This window comes from Copadichromis virginalis, linkage group LG5 (genome assembly GCF_057382275.1).
Source record: "Copadichromis virginalis isolate Kocher_CV1m ecotype Utaka linkage group LG5, C_Virginalis_male_GT1.1, whole genome shotgun sequence".
NCBI classification, from domain to species: domain Eukaryota; kingdom Metazoa; phylum Chordata; class Actinopteri; order Cichliformes; family Cichlidae; genus Copadichromis; species Copadichromis virginalis.
Window position 1 is genome coordinate 28,805,279 of NC_140622.1, and position 19,080 is coordinate 28,824,358.

The 19,080-nt window shown below is 38.4% G+C and overlaps 2 protein-coding genes across 2 annotated transcripts; both read right to left on the reverse strand.

Annotated features, from left to right (window-relative positions):
* Positions 1-6,064: 6,064 nt before the first annotated feature.
* Positions 6,065-16,326, reverse strand: chmp4ba (charged multivesicular body protein 4Ba). The gene is made up of 5 exons (XM_085457241.1): positions 15,972-16,326; positions 9,613-9,790; positions 9,100-9,214; positions 8,538-8,658; positions 6,065-8,414 (listed from the first exon to the last, which is right to left on the reverse strand). Exons 1-5 carry the CDS (start codon positions 16,153-16,155, stop codon positions 8,350-8,352), a joined length of 663 nt encoding a protein of 220 aa, XP_085313367.1. The 5' UTR covers positions 16,156-16,326; the 3' UTR covers positions 6,065-8,349.
* A 1,094-nt stretch (positions 16,327-17,420) lies between these two features.
* LOC146710001 (ciliary microtubule inner protein 1-like) lies at positions 17,421-18,728 on the reverse strand. Its single transcript, XM_085457975.1, has 4 exons — positions 18,625-18,728; positions 18,271-18,352; positions 17,630-17,728; positions 17,421-17,555 (listed from the first exon to the last, which is right to left on the reverse strand). Exons 1-4 carry the CDS (start codon positions 18,681-18,683, stop codon positions 17,421-17,423), a joined length of 375 nt encoding a protein of 124 aa, XP_085314101.1. The 5' UTR covers positions 18,684-18,728.
* Between the last annotated feature and the right edge of the window lie 352 nt (positions 18,729-19,080).

Here is a 19,080-nt window from a genome sequence, read left to right on the forward strand (position 1 = left end):
CGAAGCTTCATCCAGGCGAGTTCACTCGACAGGGCGACTACAACGCGCTTCTCTTTTGAACTCCGATTGGTTGCAGCAGCTCCCGCCCCACGCGTAAACGACTTGATTGGGTAACGGGTGATGTGGGACCTCGAGTCAATTGTGAAATGAGGTCTTGAGGCGAGAAGTTTGAGTGTGTAAGCAAGTTCAGGCTGGAATCTGTCGGTGGTTTCCTGGTTTCTAGATAAGTGACAGTGTAAACTACTTTATTCGTGTAATGCAGACTGCGAAAGTTGAATAACATTTTGCACACAGGCAGATGCTTCACGGTTATTCCTACACATACTGCGGTGTTCTTCCTATATAACACCTTCAATAGGGTCGTCTTGTAAGTTTGTCCTTTGTTAATAAATATGTTTTTTTTTTAATTATATAATTTTTGTATTGGGTCAATTTAAGGCTGCATTAACAGCTGAACTCAGTCTCCAAGAACTATGAATTTATGCTTAAATGGGAAAACAAAGTTGTAGGTTTTTTGGAGGCAAACATATACTATATCGTGGAAGGCCACATAAAATCACAGAGCAGGAAGCTGAGGCGCATAGTGCGCAGAGGTCACCAGCTATCTGCAAACTTAATCCCTACAGTCCTCCAAACTTCTTGTGGCCTTCAAATTGAAGAACCGTGCATGGAGAGCTTTGTGGAATGGGTCTCTATGAGTGAGTGGCTGCATCCAAGCCTTACATCACCAAGCACAATGCAAACCATTGGGTGCAGTGGTATAGAGCATGCCACCACTAAGACGTGTTCTCTGTAGTGACAAATCATGCTTCTCTGTTCAGAAATCCAATGGATGAGTCTGGGTTTGGTGGTTGCCAGGAGAACTTGTCTGCTTTGTGCCAAGTCTAAAATTTGGTGGAGGGGGGATTATGATGTGTGGTTGTTTTTCAGGAGTTGGTCTCTGCCTCTTAGGTGCAGTGAAAGGAACTCATAATGCTTCAGCATCCAAAGACATTTTCATGCTCCCAACTTTGTGGAAACATGTTGAAACAAGAAGGGGTCATCCCTGTTTCAACATGACTGCACACCAATGCATAAAGCAAGGTCCATAAAGACATAAAGAGCAACTTTGGTGTGGAAGAATTTGACTGGCCTTCACAGACTCCTGACCTGATAAAACCACCTTTGGAATGAATTAGAGCTGTGAACCACACCTTCTGATCCATCTAAATTCACAAATGCACTTTTGTAAGAATGGTCAAAAATCCCTGAAAATACACCCCTAAACCCTGTGGAAAGACTTTCCAGAAGAGTTGAAAGTCTTATGGGTGCAAAGAGTGAGGCGACATTGTATTAAACCGTATGGGTTAAGAATGGGATGTCAATCAAGTTCGTACGAGTGTTAAGGCAGGTAAGTGAATACTTTTGGCAGTGTAGTGTATTTATCCCACAGGTTTTTCAACTTTTTGGTTTATTCACACAATATTTTATAATATTTAATAATTTTAATTAATATTAAAAAATGTAATATGGTTAGGTAAAAGATGTGTTTTTTAAATGTTTTACTAATGAGATCAAGTGGTCAGTAGGATCATATGTATGCTTTGGTTCCTAAACTTTGACTAGCTTTCAAATCCACCATAGTCCTGACATCTTTGTTGACATTTAAACCCTGCATGCTATGAAAATGTGTGAGATGTTTCCTTTATTCAGTTAATTACACTTTAATTTGAAAATATGTTACTTTCATTGTATCTTGTTGTTCAGGTCTATCTTTTTTTTTTAAAACAATATTTTTATTAATTTTAATTTTCACAAACAACCCTTAATTAAATAATATAATATGGTGTACAGTTCACAGCAATAAAAACAAAACAAAAACAAGCAAACTGAACACAGAACACCAGTTCAGATCCATACTAACAATACCTGGGGTCCCAGTAATAATATACAGCATGAGAACTCAAGAAAAACCTTGTAGTTAGACATCAGGTCCCACATAGTTCAAGTACGGTTCTCACACCATAAAGAATTGGTCTGTTTTTGAGTGTAATATACATGTAAGATGACAATCTGTCAGGTCAGTGGAGCCACCCAGTGTATTACAGCCTGTAGACTGGATTACCCATAAAGCAAGTTCATATAACCACTCCCAGACAAAACCAGGAGTCAAAAGTGTTTAACCACTTCAATTGCCAAATGCTGCGTGTCAGAAAAAACGGAAACTGCCCGTTAAAAGTAGGGACAATAGGCTTTCAGACAGTGTCATCAAGTAGGTACTGATAGTCATGCACTTGGTTATTAAGAGGAAAAAGGCCATAGCTGTTCAATCACAGATTGTGCATGGTTCACTAGAGGATATTTGCACAACCAGAGCTGGAGAAGCAGTAATGGAGGACAAACAACTGAGCCATCTTTGTATTGTGAGGAAAACAAATTCCAATAGTGCAGATTAGACCTGATTAAGCAGCTTTTTGCTTATGCATGCAGAGAATTTGACTGCAGTTTAAAGGTATGTTAGGTCTAGAGTGTGCTGGATTCATACTATACAATATTTGTTTATGATAAGATTTGTCAGTTTAATGTTGTGAGAGCCATACATTTTTGTTCTGACTTGGCAGTGACGTGACAGTATGCACTGGTCACTAAGCAAGGACCTAAACACCTTCTGTAGCTGATACTATAGTTTTGTTTTGTTCTGGTAACATTTAGTGCATGTCTACAGTCCTGTATAATTTGTTCATGTCATGATATAGGATGTCTGGGATCTCTTGGTATTTGCCTAATGTATAAAACCTTCTTTAAAGAACTATTTAGGTGAATAATTTTCTTCTGTTTTGCACTTTCTTCCTGTGATACATCCAGATATTATGGATGATTCATTTTGCATTTTGAGACCTGTATAGTAGACGCAGACTTGTATAATATAAGATGACTAGATAACTGGCATATAGAAATACCACTTGATTTCATTAGCTTGTGACTAGATGAGTGGCTTAAAAGCTCAAAGTGTCACGATCTGAGGAGGCAGACCGTGCGGTGGTGTGTGTGGTGGACCCAGGTGCGAACACACGAGAGTAGACTGGAGTAAACTTAACTGAAAGCGAGCCTTTATTGTGGCTGGTGACAAGGAGTGCAGATAAGGCAGAAACGCAGTGACAAACTAAACTATGACTAAACTGGGAAAGTAAAACTAGGAAAAACTATGAAGACACAGGAAACCATAACTATGAATACTAAGACTGGCTGTGACAACATGGAGGGTGGAAACACAGACGACGCGACACAGACTACATGAAACACAGAGACTAAATACACATGAGGGATGATCAGGGGAAGTGGCCACACATGGGAGCACAGCTGACACACATGAACCTAACGACAGGACAGGAGAGGCGAAAATAAATACACTGACATCGAATACAGACTTTCAAAGTAAAACAGGAAACATGGAGATTAGACATGACATGAACTAAACATAACCACGCAGACATGACACATGAACCAGGGAGACTTAGTACAGGGGAGATGACATAAACAACTAAGGAACAAGACTAAACAGCAATCTAGAAATTAACTAGGTGAGCTAAACTAGGGCACAAATGAATACAAAAGATACATATAAGAACTCAAACACTGGGTCACAGACCCAGCCCATGACACAAAGAACATGGCTGAGGTTTAATCTTCTAACAGATAACCTTGTGAAAGGAGGCCAACAGCTGTCACCTGTATTGTGGGTTGTCCACAATACATAACCAGATCGGATCCAATCCGATCTGGTTATCAATGGATATCTCATATTTTCAGTAGCAGTACTGCACCATTAAATGTCTGACACAGAATAACAGGTGCAAGCATTATAACCCTGGATGTTTTATCTGTTTTTTGCTAATTCACTAGAGAAAACTGTAACATTTAACATAACAAACTTTTGTTTTTTTCAAGTTTCATATCACAAAGTGTGATAATTTATAACATATCAAAAATCTCAGTTTTACCAACATTTTGATACCACGCTCATTTTCTAACCCCAATTCCTTCTGTGTCATTTTGCATCATTTTCCAGTGTAAAGTTCAATTCAATTTACTTTTATTTATACAGTGCCAAATCACAATAACAGCTGCCTCAAGGTGCTTTATATTGTAAGATAGACCCTACAATAATACAACAGAGAAAATCCCAACAATCACAGGACCCCCTATGAGCAAGCGCTTTGGCGACAGTGTGAAGGAAAAACTCCCTTTTAACAGGAACAAACCTCATGCAGACCCAAGGTCAGTGAGCGGTGGCCATCTTCAAATCAAATCAAATCACTTTTATTGTCACATCACATGTTCTGGTACACTGGTACAGCGCATGTGAGTGAAATTCTTGTGTGCACACTACACAAGCAACAGAGGTGTGCAAAATACAAGAAACATAAGGAAAAAACCCAAATATAAGAGCAGGACTGCGACCAGGTGGGGAGAAGGGAGGAAGACATGACAAAAGACATCCTGTGGAAGAGAGCCAGAGATGCACAATAACTAATGATTAAATGCATAGAGGTGTATAAACACATAGTGAGTGGAAAAAGTGACTGTTGAAGAAATACTCAATGCATCATGGGAATCCCCCAGCAGCTTAGACCTACTGCAGCATAACTAAGGGAAGATTCAAGGTTACCTGATCCAGCTTTAGCAAAACGGAAAGTTTTAAGCCTAATCTTAAAAGTATAGACAGTGCCGAATCCAAACTGGAAGCCGGTTCCACAGAAGAGGGGCCTGAAAGCTGAAGGCTCTGCCTTCAGTTCTACTTTAAAAAACTCTAGGAAGCATGAGTAAGCCTGCAGTCTGAGAGCAAAGTGCTCTAATGGGTGATGCAGTACTATAAGGTATATAGATGGAGCCTGAATAATCACAACTTTGTATGTTATGAGCTGGATTTTGAATTCAATTCTGGATTTAACAGGGAGCCACTGAAGAAAGTGCAAATGAAAGACAGCAGTCATACATATTTAATGTGCGCATTGAAGGAAACATCCTGGTCAAAAACGACTCCAAGATTCCTCACAGGTAATGGTAATGCCATCCAGAGTAAGCATCTGGCTAGATTTTTAGGACTACATACAATAACCTTAGTTTTATCTGAATTTAGAAGCAGACGGGTTGTTGGTGCTTCTCACTGTCACCCAGCCGTCCTGTGTTCCCGGTGGAGAGCTAACGGTGCCTACGCTACCTTTTGCTGCAGCGTTTATAAGGGCCTGGCTAGCTACGGGTTTTTCGAGGGTGCAAAGCCAAGTCTCCAATTCAGTGACCCTGGCCTCCAAAGCTGCAAATAGACTATATTTATTACAAGTACATTTGTTGCTAAAGGGGGCTGAGCAGTAACTACACATCTGACACAAAGACCAGGAAAGTGCAGCAGCGACAGGTGAAGAGGCCATGCTGTTAGCGAGTCACAAAAGAAACAGTGAGTGAACACTGCGAATATAATTAGTGAGTGACTCAACAGAGAGTATGATTTGGATAAAGCAAATGAAGTATGAAAATTAAAAATTAAATTAAAAAACACTATGAAATAAGACATTATCTAGAAGTTTTTAATTGGCTACGCTGACAACCTACACAAAAACAGAACAGGAAGTGACACTCTATCACAGAGAGAGTCAACATAAGTGATATATTTTTATACTTAATCATTTGGAGCCCTCGGTGCAAATTGCTAACATGCAAGTTGCATTTAGGCTCAGGAGTTGATCCCAAATACATCTGTTGCATGCATCTGTGTAAAGGTTTACCTGCATGGTAACTAAAAGTTAAATATGATTAACACAACATAAATACACTGAAATGGAGTAGAAGGCAGGCAGTGTACTGTGATACGTGTACCTCAAACCGTTAATGTACTCATTGTTACTGCAGTCAGGTAAAATAAACAACTTTTGAGGGAAGGCAGGGTCTCCACAGGTTTTAAACATTACAAAACGGGACAGGTTGAAAGATGAAGGGGAAAAATAGAACGGTGACATAAACTCCAGATGTTTGCTGCCTGAGAAATATATAAAAGGTAAACTAATTCCAATACAGCAGTGCAGACACATTGAGTCTCAACTTTATTAAGATAAAATGTATGTAACCTCCCACATAAACAACAGTCATGTTTGTGACATGGAAATTTTTCAATGTCCAACCGTATTTTACAGCCAAGCTGAGCTAAGATGGCTACAGGTCACATTGAGGTTCTGATATTTGAGGTAAACAGAAAAAAATTATATATATATTATATAAAAATAAACAAAAACAAGCATTGGCATATGCAAGTTTTATTTCCCCAATTTTATTTTATTTTATTTACATGTAAGGATTGGGGTTGACCCATTCTTAAATGCATAACAACTGAGCACTAAAAGTTTCACCTCTTAATTAAAATGTGCAAGTTATGTTTGAATTACAGGAGAAAGCCAGTCATGATCAACCCCAATTTGTACACTGAGAATTCTGTTTCCCCAAGAGAAAGAAGGAGATGTAGCTGCAGCTATAAGTCAAGGGACAAGTGAGCAGAACTTCCTTATGTCACATTTGTAATCAAGATGACCAACATGGAACAGATGCACCCCATGCTTGTCACACAGTGCTGAAAAATCAATTCGTACTACAGGAGAGTTTAAATGGGGTGGGAATGTACCTCACCATCTTAATTTGACTAAAGAGGTCACTGTGTCAAGTCTCAAAAAACATCACACTCACACATCATCTTTAAATTCAACCAGCGTAGGACTTCAGATATAGTCACTGTGAAACCACAGACAGTACAAGGTATCAGGCACAAACGGATCCAAGTTGTTGTAGTGTGCCCTCTGGCAGCTTTACTGGAGTAACAAGTTGACTACATATTTCTGAATGACTGGTTATGAAGTTAGAGCAGCCTTATGTGTGCTTTTTCAGAATGAAGACCAGACTAAGCAGAAGCAGCAGAAGCTTTGGTGTCCTGAATATTGGTCATTATTACGGGCGTAGCTACTAATTTGTAAGACTGAGGAAATATAAAGAGTGCTTATGAGAACTGAATGGATTCAACTGCAGTTTGGCAAGTTGGAACTTGTTGTTGTAGGGCTGACTGATCTGATTTACTGGTTTTACTGTTACTGCTATCACTGGGTGATCTGTACCATTCGCCCTGCATGTTTGGCCCTCAGTACCCAGTTTGCTTGATTATCAAGCTCAGGCATGATTTATTTTAGTGTGTCCCAACCAGCTTAGAGGTGTAAACATCTGGTTTGATTCTTACTGTGCACGAGCACACAACTCAAATGCTTTCAACATCAGCCATGTCCCTGGAGCACATATGACACATTGTCCTTTCTCATGCCCCAGCTGAAAAAGCCACAAAGCAAACAGAACCAAAGATGCAATAGTGTTATGAAAGACTGCTTTCGTTGGATACAAGCAATGACATCAATCTAAGAGAGTATAGGATAAAACAAAAAACAGAGATGGAAAGTAGTGGAGTAAAATATGAGCAGCAGCAGCAAAAAAAAAAAAGAAGCAGCATAAACTGTGTAGCACTAGCAGTAAATCATGCTTGGTAGCTTATGACCTCTAAAGAGCTTTTTTTTTTTGGTGGTGGTGGTGGGGTGTTCACCACATGCCGTTATTAGTAGGATGCAACTGATTAGATGACCCAGATGTTTTTCTTATTACACTTCAGCAGACAGAGGGACAAAGACATCAAATCTTGGATCCTTCCATTAAAGGATTTAATGTAGTTTACGACAGTAGCAGGTCTGTAATTTCACAGTGACGTTTAATGAGAAAGGCCTACACGTTTTAACTTTTCTGCTGCTTTTGGTAGCAGCAGCAATGGCTTGCTGTCATCTTTGTAGAAGAGCTGAGAGATGACGATGCAGGAAGCAGAAAAATTATTTATTGTCTTTTTTTTTTCACCCCCAAAATGTGTTGAATTTTCACATTCGAAACAAGCCTTTAAGCCTGTTACTCCACACACCCTCCCAAAAAGTATGCACCCAAATGCTCATACACAATCTTTGATACATAACCACAGGCTGCTGGACATGAAGTTATTTTTCCCTCTATGCCCTTTAGAAAAAGAGGAGTGCACAGCTGGAGCAAAGAGATTCATTCTGTAACATTAAACTGAGAAAAAAAAAAGAGCCTGGGTTCATTTCTTTTGAAGTCATAAAAATATGTGCACAAGTGCATACTTCAAAGTTGGGGTATGGTTAGATATTGGGAAGTAGGCTTTAAGACAGAGCAGCATGCCAGCAGCCAGCTCAGCAGCCCAGAGTCCCCATCTCTCTTCCAGATGCCTGGGATCAGTCTGGTAGCAGGGAGAAGGCCACTAGCTAGCTAGCAGGGCGAGCCAGCTCAGTTAGCCGCCCAGGCCTCGAGGTCTGCCATCTCGTCCTCGTCTTCTTCCACCTTCTTTTTGGCTAAAAAGGAAAAAAGGAAAAAAAAATATTCAATTTTAATTTGAAAAAAAGTATATTTTAGTCAAATGGATGGTGCACTAAACTGAACTAAAACTAGTTTTGCTTTTTTATGTGCCATTATACCTGGTTTGGATGGAAGTGATGTAGACGGTACACTGGGTAGATTTTCTGTGCCTCCAATCTCGAGAAGATTTTTGTCCAGCTCTTCCTGTTCCAGCTCCTCCAGCTCAGCCATGAGTTCATCCTAAACAGAGAAAAGAACAAAATGAATCAGATTTATGTAGATCAAAAATAACTAGACAGAAGCCATTTAGTAAGATAGCAGATGTAAGATATGTATATATTTGCTTTACAAATCATTTAAGATCTCAGTTTTATTTTCTAAAAACCAGTAACTATCAGCAGTGGCTCCAACTCACTGCTTAAATGAGGCAGCAACTACAGAGACATTATAGGAAAGAGGCAAGTCACTCACTGCGTAGTCACATTGTCACAGTAAAAATGTAAGTAAGTGTGTTTTGACTTTTTTTATTAATGTTTTCATGGGACACTGTATCTATAATTACTGTAACATTTTGCTGTGACATTCGTTTGAAAGAAAAATCTAAAACATCAGCCTAAATTTAGGCTTTTAGTTTCTGTAGGCCTCATGTTTTTTGTTGTTTGTTTTTTGTTTTGCTCTCACCTCATCATAGTCTTCCCCAAAGCCAACTGGTCTAGAGATCACATCTGAGATTTCTTGGGCAACCTCCTGTTGTTCTGTGATTTCTGCCATCAGATCGTCTACTTTGTCAATGTCCCTGTGAAACAGGCGAGTCAAAGGTGGCATGTAAATGTTAGTAAATATAATATAATTATACATTCTACCACCATGTAGCCGCTAATAATAGAAAAAGAACTAAATTTACACTGCCAAGTACAACTCAGACACACTTTTTACTATCAATGAATCTGAGGGCACAAATTTGAAGAAAAGGGAAAAAGGAGGAATTATTGAAGGGAACAAAGAGGGGGAAGCAAATTGGAGAAATAAAGTCTCATGACAGAACATACGGGGAAAAGTAAAAAAAAATAAAAATAAAGAATTAACAGAAATCCTGTGGCAAATAAAAGCTAGAACAACAGTTAAAAAAATGGGGAAAAAAATGATGAAATAACAAAAGACTCTTTTGAGATACTGCCAGAACTTCTCTCATACATGTTTTCGTGTGCGGCCTTCATTGCTTTAGCTGCAAAGCCCATGTTCTTGAGCACTTCTGTGTTAGTGTTGGCGTTCTCCAGAGCTTCCCTCTGGAACTCAATTGTGGACAAGGTTCCGTCAATCTGAGCCAGCTGCTTCTCGTAACGCTTTTTCCTCTTCAAGGCCTGTAGAGCCGCTGGACATGCAAAAACAAGAAGGGGAAAATAAACTTCGTTTAGAAAGCAGCACAAATGCTCATCAGTATTCTATTCTTTTTTTAAAATTAAAAAACAAACGAAAAACGAAAAGTACAAAACATATAAATGTTGCTTATTTGCCAAATACTACTGTGCAGGCCTTTTTTTCTTCCTATACACAACTGATCATGAATCACAAATGGGATCGATAAAGAATTTGACCTATAAGCAGAGTCACTATTGGCTAATCGGTATCATTGAAACCTTATCACCATCCCATGACATTCAACATTACAATCAAGCTTCTCAGCTGTTTCTCTTTCCCTCTTTCTTTCTCCCCTTCTTTCCCCCAGTCAAGTCTGTCCCGTATTCAGTAAGTGAAAATAAAATAAACAATAAAAGGTGAATCAAATGGACCATTACGGCAAGGCTGGGATGGTCAGTTTGGTAAAGTAAATCCGTTGGGCATCTTTCTTTGCCTTTAGACAACAATTCTGATGGCAAAAGAGCCAAACGGGACAGGCCAAAAAAAAACAAACAAAAAAAAAAAAACATTACAATCAACCACGCAGCAGAAAAGCTTGCTTTGTGCTGAAGTGCAGTAAATGGTTTCATGCTGTCATCACGAAACAAGACTCAAACGGATAAAATCCTGTTTCAGCCAAATCTCTGCATGAAGTCACAACATGCTTCAGTCAGACTTTTTAGGTTTGTAACTCACTGAATTTCAACAAGTCCTGCAGCTCATCAAGCTCACATAGGCCCGGATCAAACTCAGTTGGAAAGTACAACATTTGGAAATCCGGTGATGGTTCTTTGATTAGCTGAGAGTAGAGCAGGGCGATATGACCAAAAATATTTATCACGATATACATTTGAAAATTTGCGATAACGATATAACTGACGATATAATTGACAAAATAGACAAAATACTTTACAACTCCACAACTTTATTAGTGCAAAAAACCCCATCAATGTATTTTCACTTAAACAAGCAGCTGTTTTTTATGTGCATTAAAGTTACATAAAAATGTAACAGTGCAAATGCAAATTCCTTGCTGACAGTTTAACCAAAAGGCATTTCCAGTGGAAACTGGCCGACATGTCCTCAGCATAACCATGTATAATATCCACAAAACTTAAAAAGAGGTTATACACACACACAATACGGTAACATTATGTTGAAGCACAGTACGTATCACTCCGCGAGGCGCCTGCCTACGATAGCCGTAATGCTCCGACAATCCATCAAACGGTGCGGCTTCGTGGCTTAGCAAAGTCGTACTGAAACATTTGACAGAACTTCGAGCGCCGTGTACATAAAATCATTTCGAGGTCAGTAAACACAACCAGAATTCATTCATAAGGCACACAGGATTATAAGGGCCACTGTTGATTTTCAGAAAAATCAAAGGCTTGATTTTAAGTGTGCCGTATTTTCCAAAAAACATGGTAATAACGACGGCCCGCTAGCATGCTCTACCAAAAATAGTGCTTTGTTGTGTATCTGATGGACGAAAGCTAAACCAGTTCCACACCACTCAAGTTGGAGCATTTTTACAAACCAGTTCTGGTTCATCCGTTTCATTTAACGATCCGCTTTCGCTCTTCTCATTCTGCGTCACCGTCATGTGCGTTTGTAAACATAGGCACTGCGCATGCGCGTTTTACCCATATTCTATCGCGATATTTCATTTTCCTATCGTTGCCCAAAATTACACCGGTATTACCATGAACGGTATGATATAGCCCAGCCCTAGCTGAGAGGATTAAAAAATATATATATACATTTATGTGTGTGACTATAAATGTGTATTTTGGTTCCTGTGTTCTTCAAGGGAGTGGGGGTTAAATACAAACAAACAAACAAACACTACAGCCACACACCTATACTGGGAATTCCCCTTAGGTGCTTACATAGGAAATCACCTTAACAATGGATCAAGTGAAACTTACAACTGACTCAAATCTGCTGAGTCACAAGGAACTAAGAAAAGAGGTCAAAAAATTTCAGGACCTTTTTTCCAAGTGCATATCAAATTGAACTGCACTTGTAGTGGAAAAACAAAACAAAACATCCACATGAAAAGCACACTCAGCAGTAAACACATTCATATCAATTCAAAATGTTGAACAAAGTTGTCCAAATGTGTTTATTACTTACACAACAAAACTGAAATGTTGCTGTTGTACAATTACAGCAGGTTTAATACATATTACACCTCAGTTTGATCTCAAAAACTGGTGATCACAGATTTGTGAAATCTGAAAGAGGTCCTCCACTATTTTATAAATATAAATTGAATGAATGAGTGATTTAATTATTGAAATACTAAGGGCCTTTCCAAGACCCTCAAAATTATAATTAATGTCAAACAATCTTAAAATTATTGAGTATATTCAGACTTTTTGAACAAACTACAACTGATGCAAAGTAGAATAATCCCTATAATGGAAAGGATTTGAGATTTTCTTTGTAACACATTACAAAATTAATAATTTAAAAAACTATTCAAGATTTCTGCCCATGTTTTGCAAGGCAGGAAGCATGATGGTAATTCATCTTCTTCCCAACTTTAGCTAATATATCTAATTAGTCTATTTTTCATTGTTATTAGTCATTTCATATTTAGTCATAGTATATCCTAAGTAAATATAATCATATTGCTGCTATATTACATTATAAGGAACCATATAAACAGGAAAAAATGAAAATAAGCCCTTTCCTCTTAGCATTTTTTCATTTCTGAGCTAAATAATAATGACAACAATAACATCAATATTGGACAATTTCTAAGACATGCTAAATGTTCCTCTAAATAGCAGAAGATAACCACAGTAATAGGTCAAAATGTCCACATATGAGAATGTTTAGGTTAAAACCATTAGTCTTTCTATCACCTGTATAATTCTATTTTTGGTCACATTGCCCAGGAAAAAAAGGGCCTCCGATACCTTGGATATACATCTTAAATGTATTACCGTACATTACCAAATCTCCATTTGCACTATTTGCCCATTTGCACTACTCTGCCTGGTTTGCACTCAATGTCATTTACTCATTATATTGTATATTGTATAGCTTTCTTGTTATATGTAAAAATTGTATTGTATTTATTTATTTAAATTTTACTTTTTAATTATTTTACTTGCATTTTTAATCACTCTTATATTTAAATGTTCATTTGCTATTTTATCTAGGGATTGAGAGTAACGTAGTTTCTATTCTCTGTATGTCCTGTACATGTGGCAGAATTGACAATAAAGCTGACTTTGACTTTGACTAAATTAAAGTTATGCATACAAAATAAAACAGTAATTAGTACAATACTCAAGATTTAGCACAATACCAACATTTTCATATATTTCTCATAGAATCAATTCTAACAGTAATCTGGGATTCCAAAAAAAATCAAATTTACCCCACAATAACTTTTCTTGATTTGTCATTATTAAACTGCTTGTTTCTTTTTGTGGTTTGAGAGTGAGGACGAAGTGGGTTGGTTGACGAATGAACCGTTAAAGGGTTAAGAACATTTGAATTTTTCTTCAACACAACAATGAGAGAAATGTAAGAGGCTTCGAAGAACACAACTTTGTTTTGTGGAAAATAAAAACAAATGACAAAACCATGTGATAAGAGAACTGGTCAAGACATATGAATTTGAGCAAACATTATTATTTAACTCCAGAAGTGCACCTATGACGCATTAAGGTGTGGTTTGTTTCTAAGGTTACGTGACCACTGTTTCTACGGTAGCACATTTACATACCACAGCCAAATATGATAGAGGTGGGGCTGGTGTCTAGATACTTTTAATCGTTGTTTCACAATAAAAGAAAAAGGGAAAAATACCTGTTACCTTTACAGCTTTACTACTTAACTTACAGATTAGAGTAGATGAAGGCTCTGCTTAAAGGGGGATATTTCTTGCATATTCATTAATAAATGCACTGGGAGTGTAAATCAGTCAACATACTTTAAAACCATATAACTGTTAATGTGACAATTTAGTTTTATGGGCTCTTTTGCATGAGATACACTTTGATGATGATGATAATGATGGGTAGTAATCTAGATTTAGAAGTTTATGCAAAATGTGAATGTAATATTTCCTCACTTTTGGGGGGGAAAAAATGGGAGAGGACAGCTTCAGAGCAAGACAGGAACTATTCATAGTATGCAATCAAATTATGTAGGTTTGAATACAAAAATTGATTATATGACACACAGACAGCAAGGCTACATTTTACAGGAACATTTCACCACCTGTCCACCTCTTTTCTTTGAAAAGCCTGTCAATTATAATCCACTAAACCTTGCTTCGTGACCACAGCTGCCATATACCACCAACACACACACACCCACATCCACACACATGCACACCTTTAGCAATCTACTTTGTGCCTAGCCTTTTCCACTAGCAGCCAGACAGCAGCTGACAGTTTCCATTTGATCAGATTATATCAGCAGCCGGACCTATTCCTAGACTGATAACATCATTAGCCAACATCACACAAATCATTATCACATTATGTGGGTTGCAGAAATGCATTCAGACTCCATGTTTCAGTCTCAGAGGTCGCTCTAATTGGGTGACGTTTTGCTTTTCCTGCCACTCTGCTCCTTTTTAGCGACCATCAGCAGTTTTCATGCAACAAGTACAATGTCGAGTCCATTTTGGTCTATGGCTACTTCAATGAAAAAACATAAGTGTCCGTGTGAAAAGCGACATCCTGAGTATTATAGACGAGACGTGGTGAATTAAATCACTAATTCTTCAGTAATGTTAATAGGTAGAAACATCCATTTAGTGGTAGGCTGCCAGTAAACCAAATAAAGAAGTAATAGAAAGTAGAAAATGTGGAAGAAAAAGTCAGAGGTCCTCCTTGAAGTACAGTAAAAAAAAAAAAAAAAAAAGTAAAACCAAGCAGTGAAAACAGAGACCATGAATCTTGCAGCTGCCAAGATTACAGCAGGGTTGGTATATTGTCATGAGGAATTTATGTATTGTGTATAATCAGTGACCCCAAAGATAGACGGAGGCTGACTTATGGGATGAACTATGTTGAAAATCAGGTTTTGGAGATGGAAAGATTTTTCCGATTTAGATCACACTAAGACTTTAAAAATTACTTTTAGGTGACAAGCTCACAGTGATAGTAACTAGTGTTAAGCCAATAGTCTACTTTCTGTATTTGCAAGCATGTAAGGATCTGCTTGGGTCTTTGCGCCATGACAGTCAGATCAACCTGTCATTTGTCTAACTGTTCTACTGCTACTCAGTTTAGCAGGCACACATGCGGTTGACACAGTTTAAGTGTAATGGCTGCACAGACATTCACTCACTCACTAATAATTCTGTCCTTCAAATATCCATCCATTTGATATACTTATTTAAAACCACAGTATAAATTTACAAAACTGTGAAAAGTCCAAGTCTGTCACTGTAATAGGATGGTTACAGAGAAGATAAAGATACTAGTCTTAAAAAAAGTAATGTATTTAAAATGTGGATATAACTTAAACTGTAACAGCGCATACTGCAGTATGGGAATGAATCTATGACTGACAATGCGCTTTATATCGTTACATGCCCAAGACTGAAGGGTGATATACTGTAGATTAAAAAAGGACACAGGGCTAAGAAAAAAAAATGGACAGAAATTAATTGTAAGGTATGACCTGTTCCAAAAACAGCTCCAGGCAAAGCTTCCATTTTATAAGATAAACCCAAAGTTTGGTGTTATTAAGCAGTTGTTTAAAAAAAAGACACTGTCTGTCAAGAGAGAACAATATGAATATGTTAGGTTTTGTAAATATTTAGAACAATACCTGGATATATATGCATGCAAACTTAGTTACGCTCATAAACATCAGTTTAATATTTGGCTGCCTGAGTCTTCGAACCTAAACGTTACAAACTTTTTGTCTCTTGTTTATTTCATTTCTTAAAGTTTGTTTCTTCCCTTCAGTTGTTTTATACGTGCCAGCCAAAAACTAGACATTTAAATATGGAGTCTTGTAGCCGGGTGGACAGACTTGTTTTCAGGTAAGCAGCGTGTCAACTAACAACTTCCCTCTTCCTTCTGTTGAGTTAGCCTCAGGCTAACTAAGAAACTAACTAGCCGTTCTGACAATTTCATTAAATCCGACGCAGTTTAAGAGCTTTTCCTCACCTCGTTTGTTTTTCGTGCCGTTTTTCTTCGCCGTCACGAGCTCCTGTTCAATTTTCTTCTCTAGGAAATCCTGTTTTTTGGCCAACATCTCCTCGGTCTCTCTGAGTCGCTGAATAGCCTCTTGGGGTGTCGGCGCTTTCCCACCCTTACCCCCGCTTCCGAATATCTTGCCAAATAGCGACATGTTTCTAGCTTAAATGTAAACTTTAGCTGGTGGGTTAACCGTAGATAAAGTCCGCTGACTTTCTGATACCACACAGGTAAAAAAATAAAATGTGCGTCCCTCCCTGTTGCCGAGGCTGTTGTTGTTTTTGTCTCTTCCGCTTTCAAAGCAGGCCTCGTGATGTCATTACGTCAGCGTGACTCATGCGTGGAACTATGGGGAATTTCGCAGTTGAGCAAACTAATAAATGCTCATTGTGGTTATTACCAGTCAGACGTTACATAACCTGTTTTAAAACACTGTAATTGGAAAAGAGTGGTTAACATATAGAGACAGGGAGTCATTCGGAATCAGATTCACATTTATGGGCAATTTAAAATCATCAGTTAACCTAACATGTAGGTCTTTGGACCGAGAGAGGAATCCAAAGTACTCAGAAAGAGCCGATGGAGTAGTAAGAAAATCAAAACACAAGAAAAATTTCGTTCCGTCTCATTACTTCTGGTAATATTGGCTACTTTTGTAGTTACAGTATTCTGCCTTTGCGGGGCAGTATTGTGACACAGGTGTAGATTTATCAGTGATTTTATGTTAGTCATTTTATGTTTTTGATGCTATTGCAACTTGTCAACACAAGAGGGAGTAGTAACGCCACTTGGCACTGTCTCAACAGCCACTTAATCAAGGTTCAGTGGTGCTCAGCTGTGATGAGATGGGACAGAGGCAAATGTTTCTTTTTCTTTTTTTTTCTTTTTCTTTTTCTTTTTTAATCTTGTATCATTGTGAATGAGTGGATATCATCATGTATACACTCCACACCAGTTGGTGGCGGTATTGCACCATTTTGCTGTTTGCCAACCGCCAATAAAAATATAAAGAAGAAGAATCATCATGCATGGTCTTCTTAGATCATTTTGGGATAGTTTAAAGAAAATGGACTATACAAAACTTGAGCTTGATGCAAGTGGTATATGGACATTATTGAAATTAGAAGAATAAATAATACATTGTTTTTTTTTTCAAGGACATTTTCAATGGACAATTAATGGACAGTTTTGTAAACCACTTGTCATCTCATCATCTGTGGTAGTTGATCTTCGACTGGCGAAATTTATGCCCTACGCTGAGTCTGAAGTCAGAGTTGTGAAAGATTTATTTGTTTTATTAATGTGGAATAGTGTCAAAGAGACCATGAAATATGCCAAATATGCTCCAGTCATTAGTCATTTATTAGGTGAGACAACAGTGGCCGAGGACTTAAGTACTCAAATACAAGCTATAAAAGGTCAGCCCAAATCCTTCAAAAAACTACGCCTCCCATGACGCACTGTGTTGTACTTTTCCAGCTGGAGATGTGAGTGACCTGAACGCCAACCAATCATGCCCTGAGTTGTCTGAGGAACAGGAGGTGAGGGGCTAACCTGAAGGGAAAAAAACCCAAAACCTGTCAGATACATGAGAAAGACAGATAAACAGATAGATAGCCAGGTCATACATGTATGTATTTTTCTGGAGGGGTCAGAGGTTGTGTAGTCAGGTGCTGGGGAAGCTCCACTTTGACTGCCTTCTTCAGCTTCACACTTTCCACCTCATACTAAAATACACATAAGAGAGAAGTTAGATCCACATATGTGGAATCCGGAGACCTTAAACAATATGAATGTTGTGTTTATTTAAACATTTGATTTGTAATTTGTGGGACTGTTTGTAATAATTAACTGTATATAAAAGATAGACATAGGCACTAAAAAGTCACCCCCCTTTCCGTGATATTTCAAGCTATGTGTTTGTGTGTGTGTGTGTGTGTGTGTGTGTGTGTGTGTGTGTGTGTGTTTGTTTTTAAAAGATGGCTCTGACTGAGAAATCAAGCTTGAAAAAAAAAGCCTAATGAGAGAATGCAATCTGACACCAAAGGAGAGGGGCCCCTTTACTTTAGTTTTATTTGATGTCCATTTAACTGATGTCTGACTTGAGGGAGTATTTCTTGGAATTTCTGTCAGTTCTTTTCCACATGTTGTGGACTAGAAGGGGATCTATGATTGTACCCTAACCAGTGGACAAGTGTTAAAGGTCCTGTGCTCCACTGGTCACCCTTCATTCAGTAAAACGAGTGGTGCTATCTGTGGCTGTCTTTACCTCCTTGTAGGCTTCAGACAGGAAGCCCCACTTGTTAGGCCAAACTTCAGCCGAGTGTTTCTCAGCCTTTACATGCGCTTTCCTAACACACAAATACAAATACGTTTGGGTTTTTTTTAATCATATGTGGTACCCTGCATCATACACCAGTGGAAAGAAACAAGTCGTTCCTCCAGTTTCAGCACTGTCTGCAAATCCAGAAAGAGCTGAAGGTCTCACTCCAGTCAGAGTGATGACTGCTTTACATGCCATTGCTCAAAGAAGAGCTTCCTAGTAACTCAGCAGATATGCAAGAACATATTTTTATAAAATTTGAGTAAAATCAAACATAAATAACATACTGTGATGATTTACCAGATTTCATCCTGATGCACATAGTTGATGGGTTCAGATGTTCGCTGCGGCTCTGCCATCTCTCCTGACCAGCGAGTGTTCGTGTGTCAGACTGTGTGGCTTCTTTCGCTCTGTCCAGATAATGTTTCATCTGTGTGTAAGCCTTGCTGATAGGCCTGTTTACTGTGGTCATGGAGACAGGTTTCCCTGACACATATACCTCTGCAGATTTCTCTGTGTGCGTGCGGCTGTGTGTGAGTGTGTGTGTAACCGTGGTGACAGTGGGATGGATGAAGCCTTGGAGGGTTGCTGCAAGCTCAGACAATTTCGTTTTTAGTATCATACTAGGTTAAGCTGCTAAGTACCTAACATGAGCATGCTAACATTCTCAAATAAAATGCTGTTCTTGCAAAGAGCTAAAGTGACCCCAGGGGTCTACCAAGAAGCCAGATTAATAAGCTAGTGAGTTACTGTTGG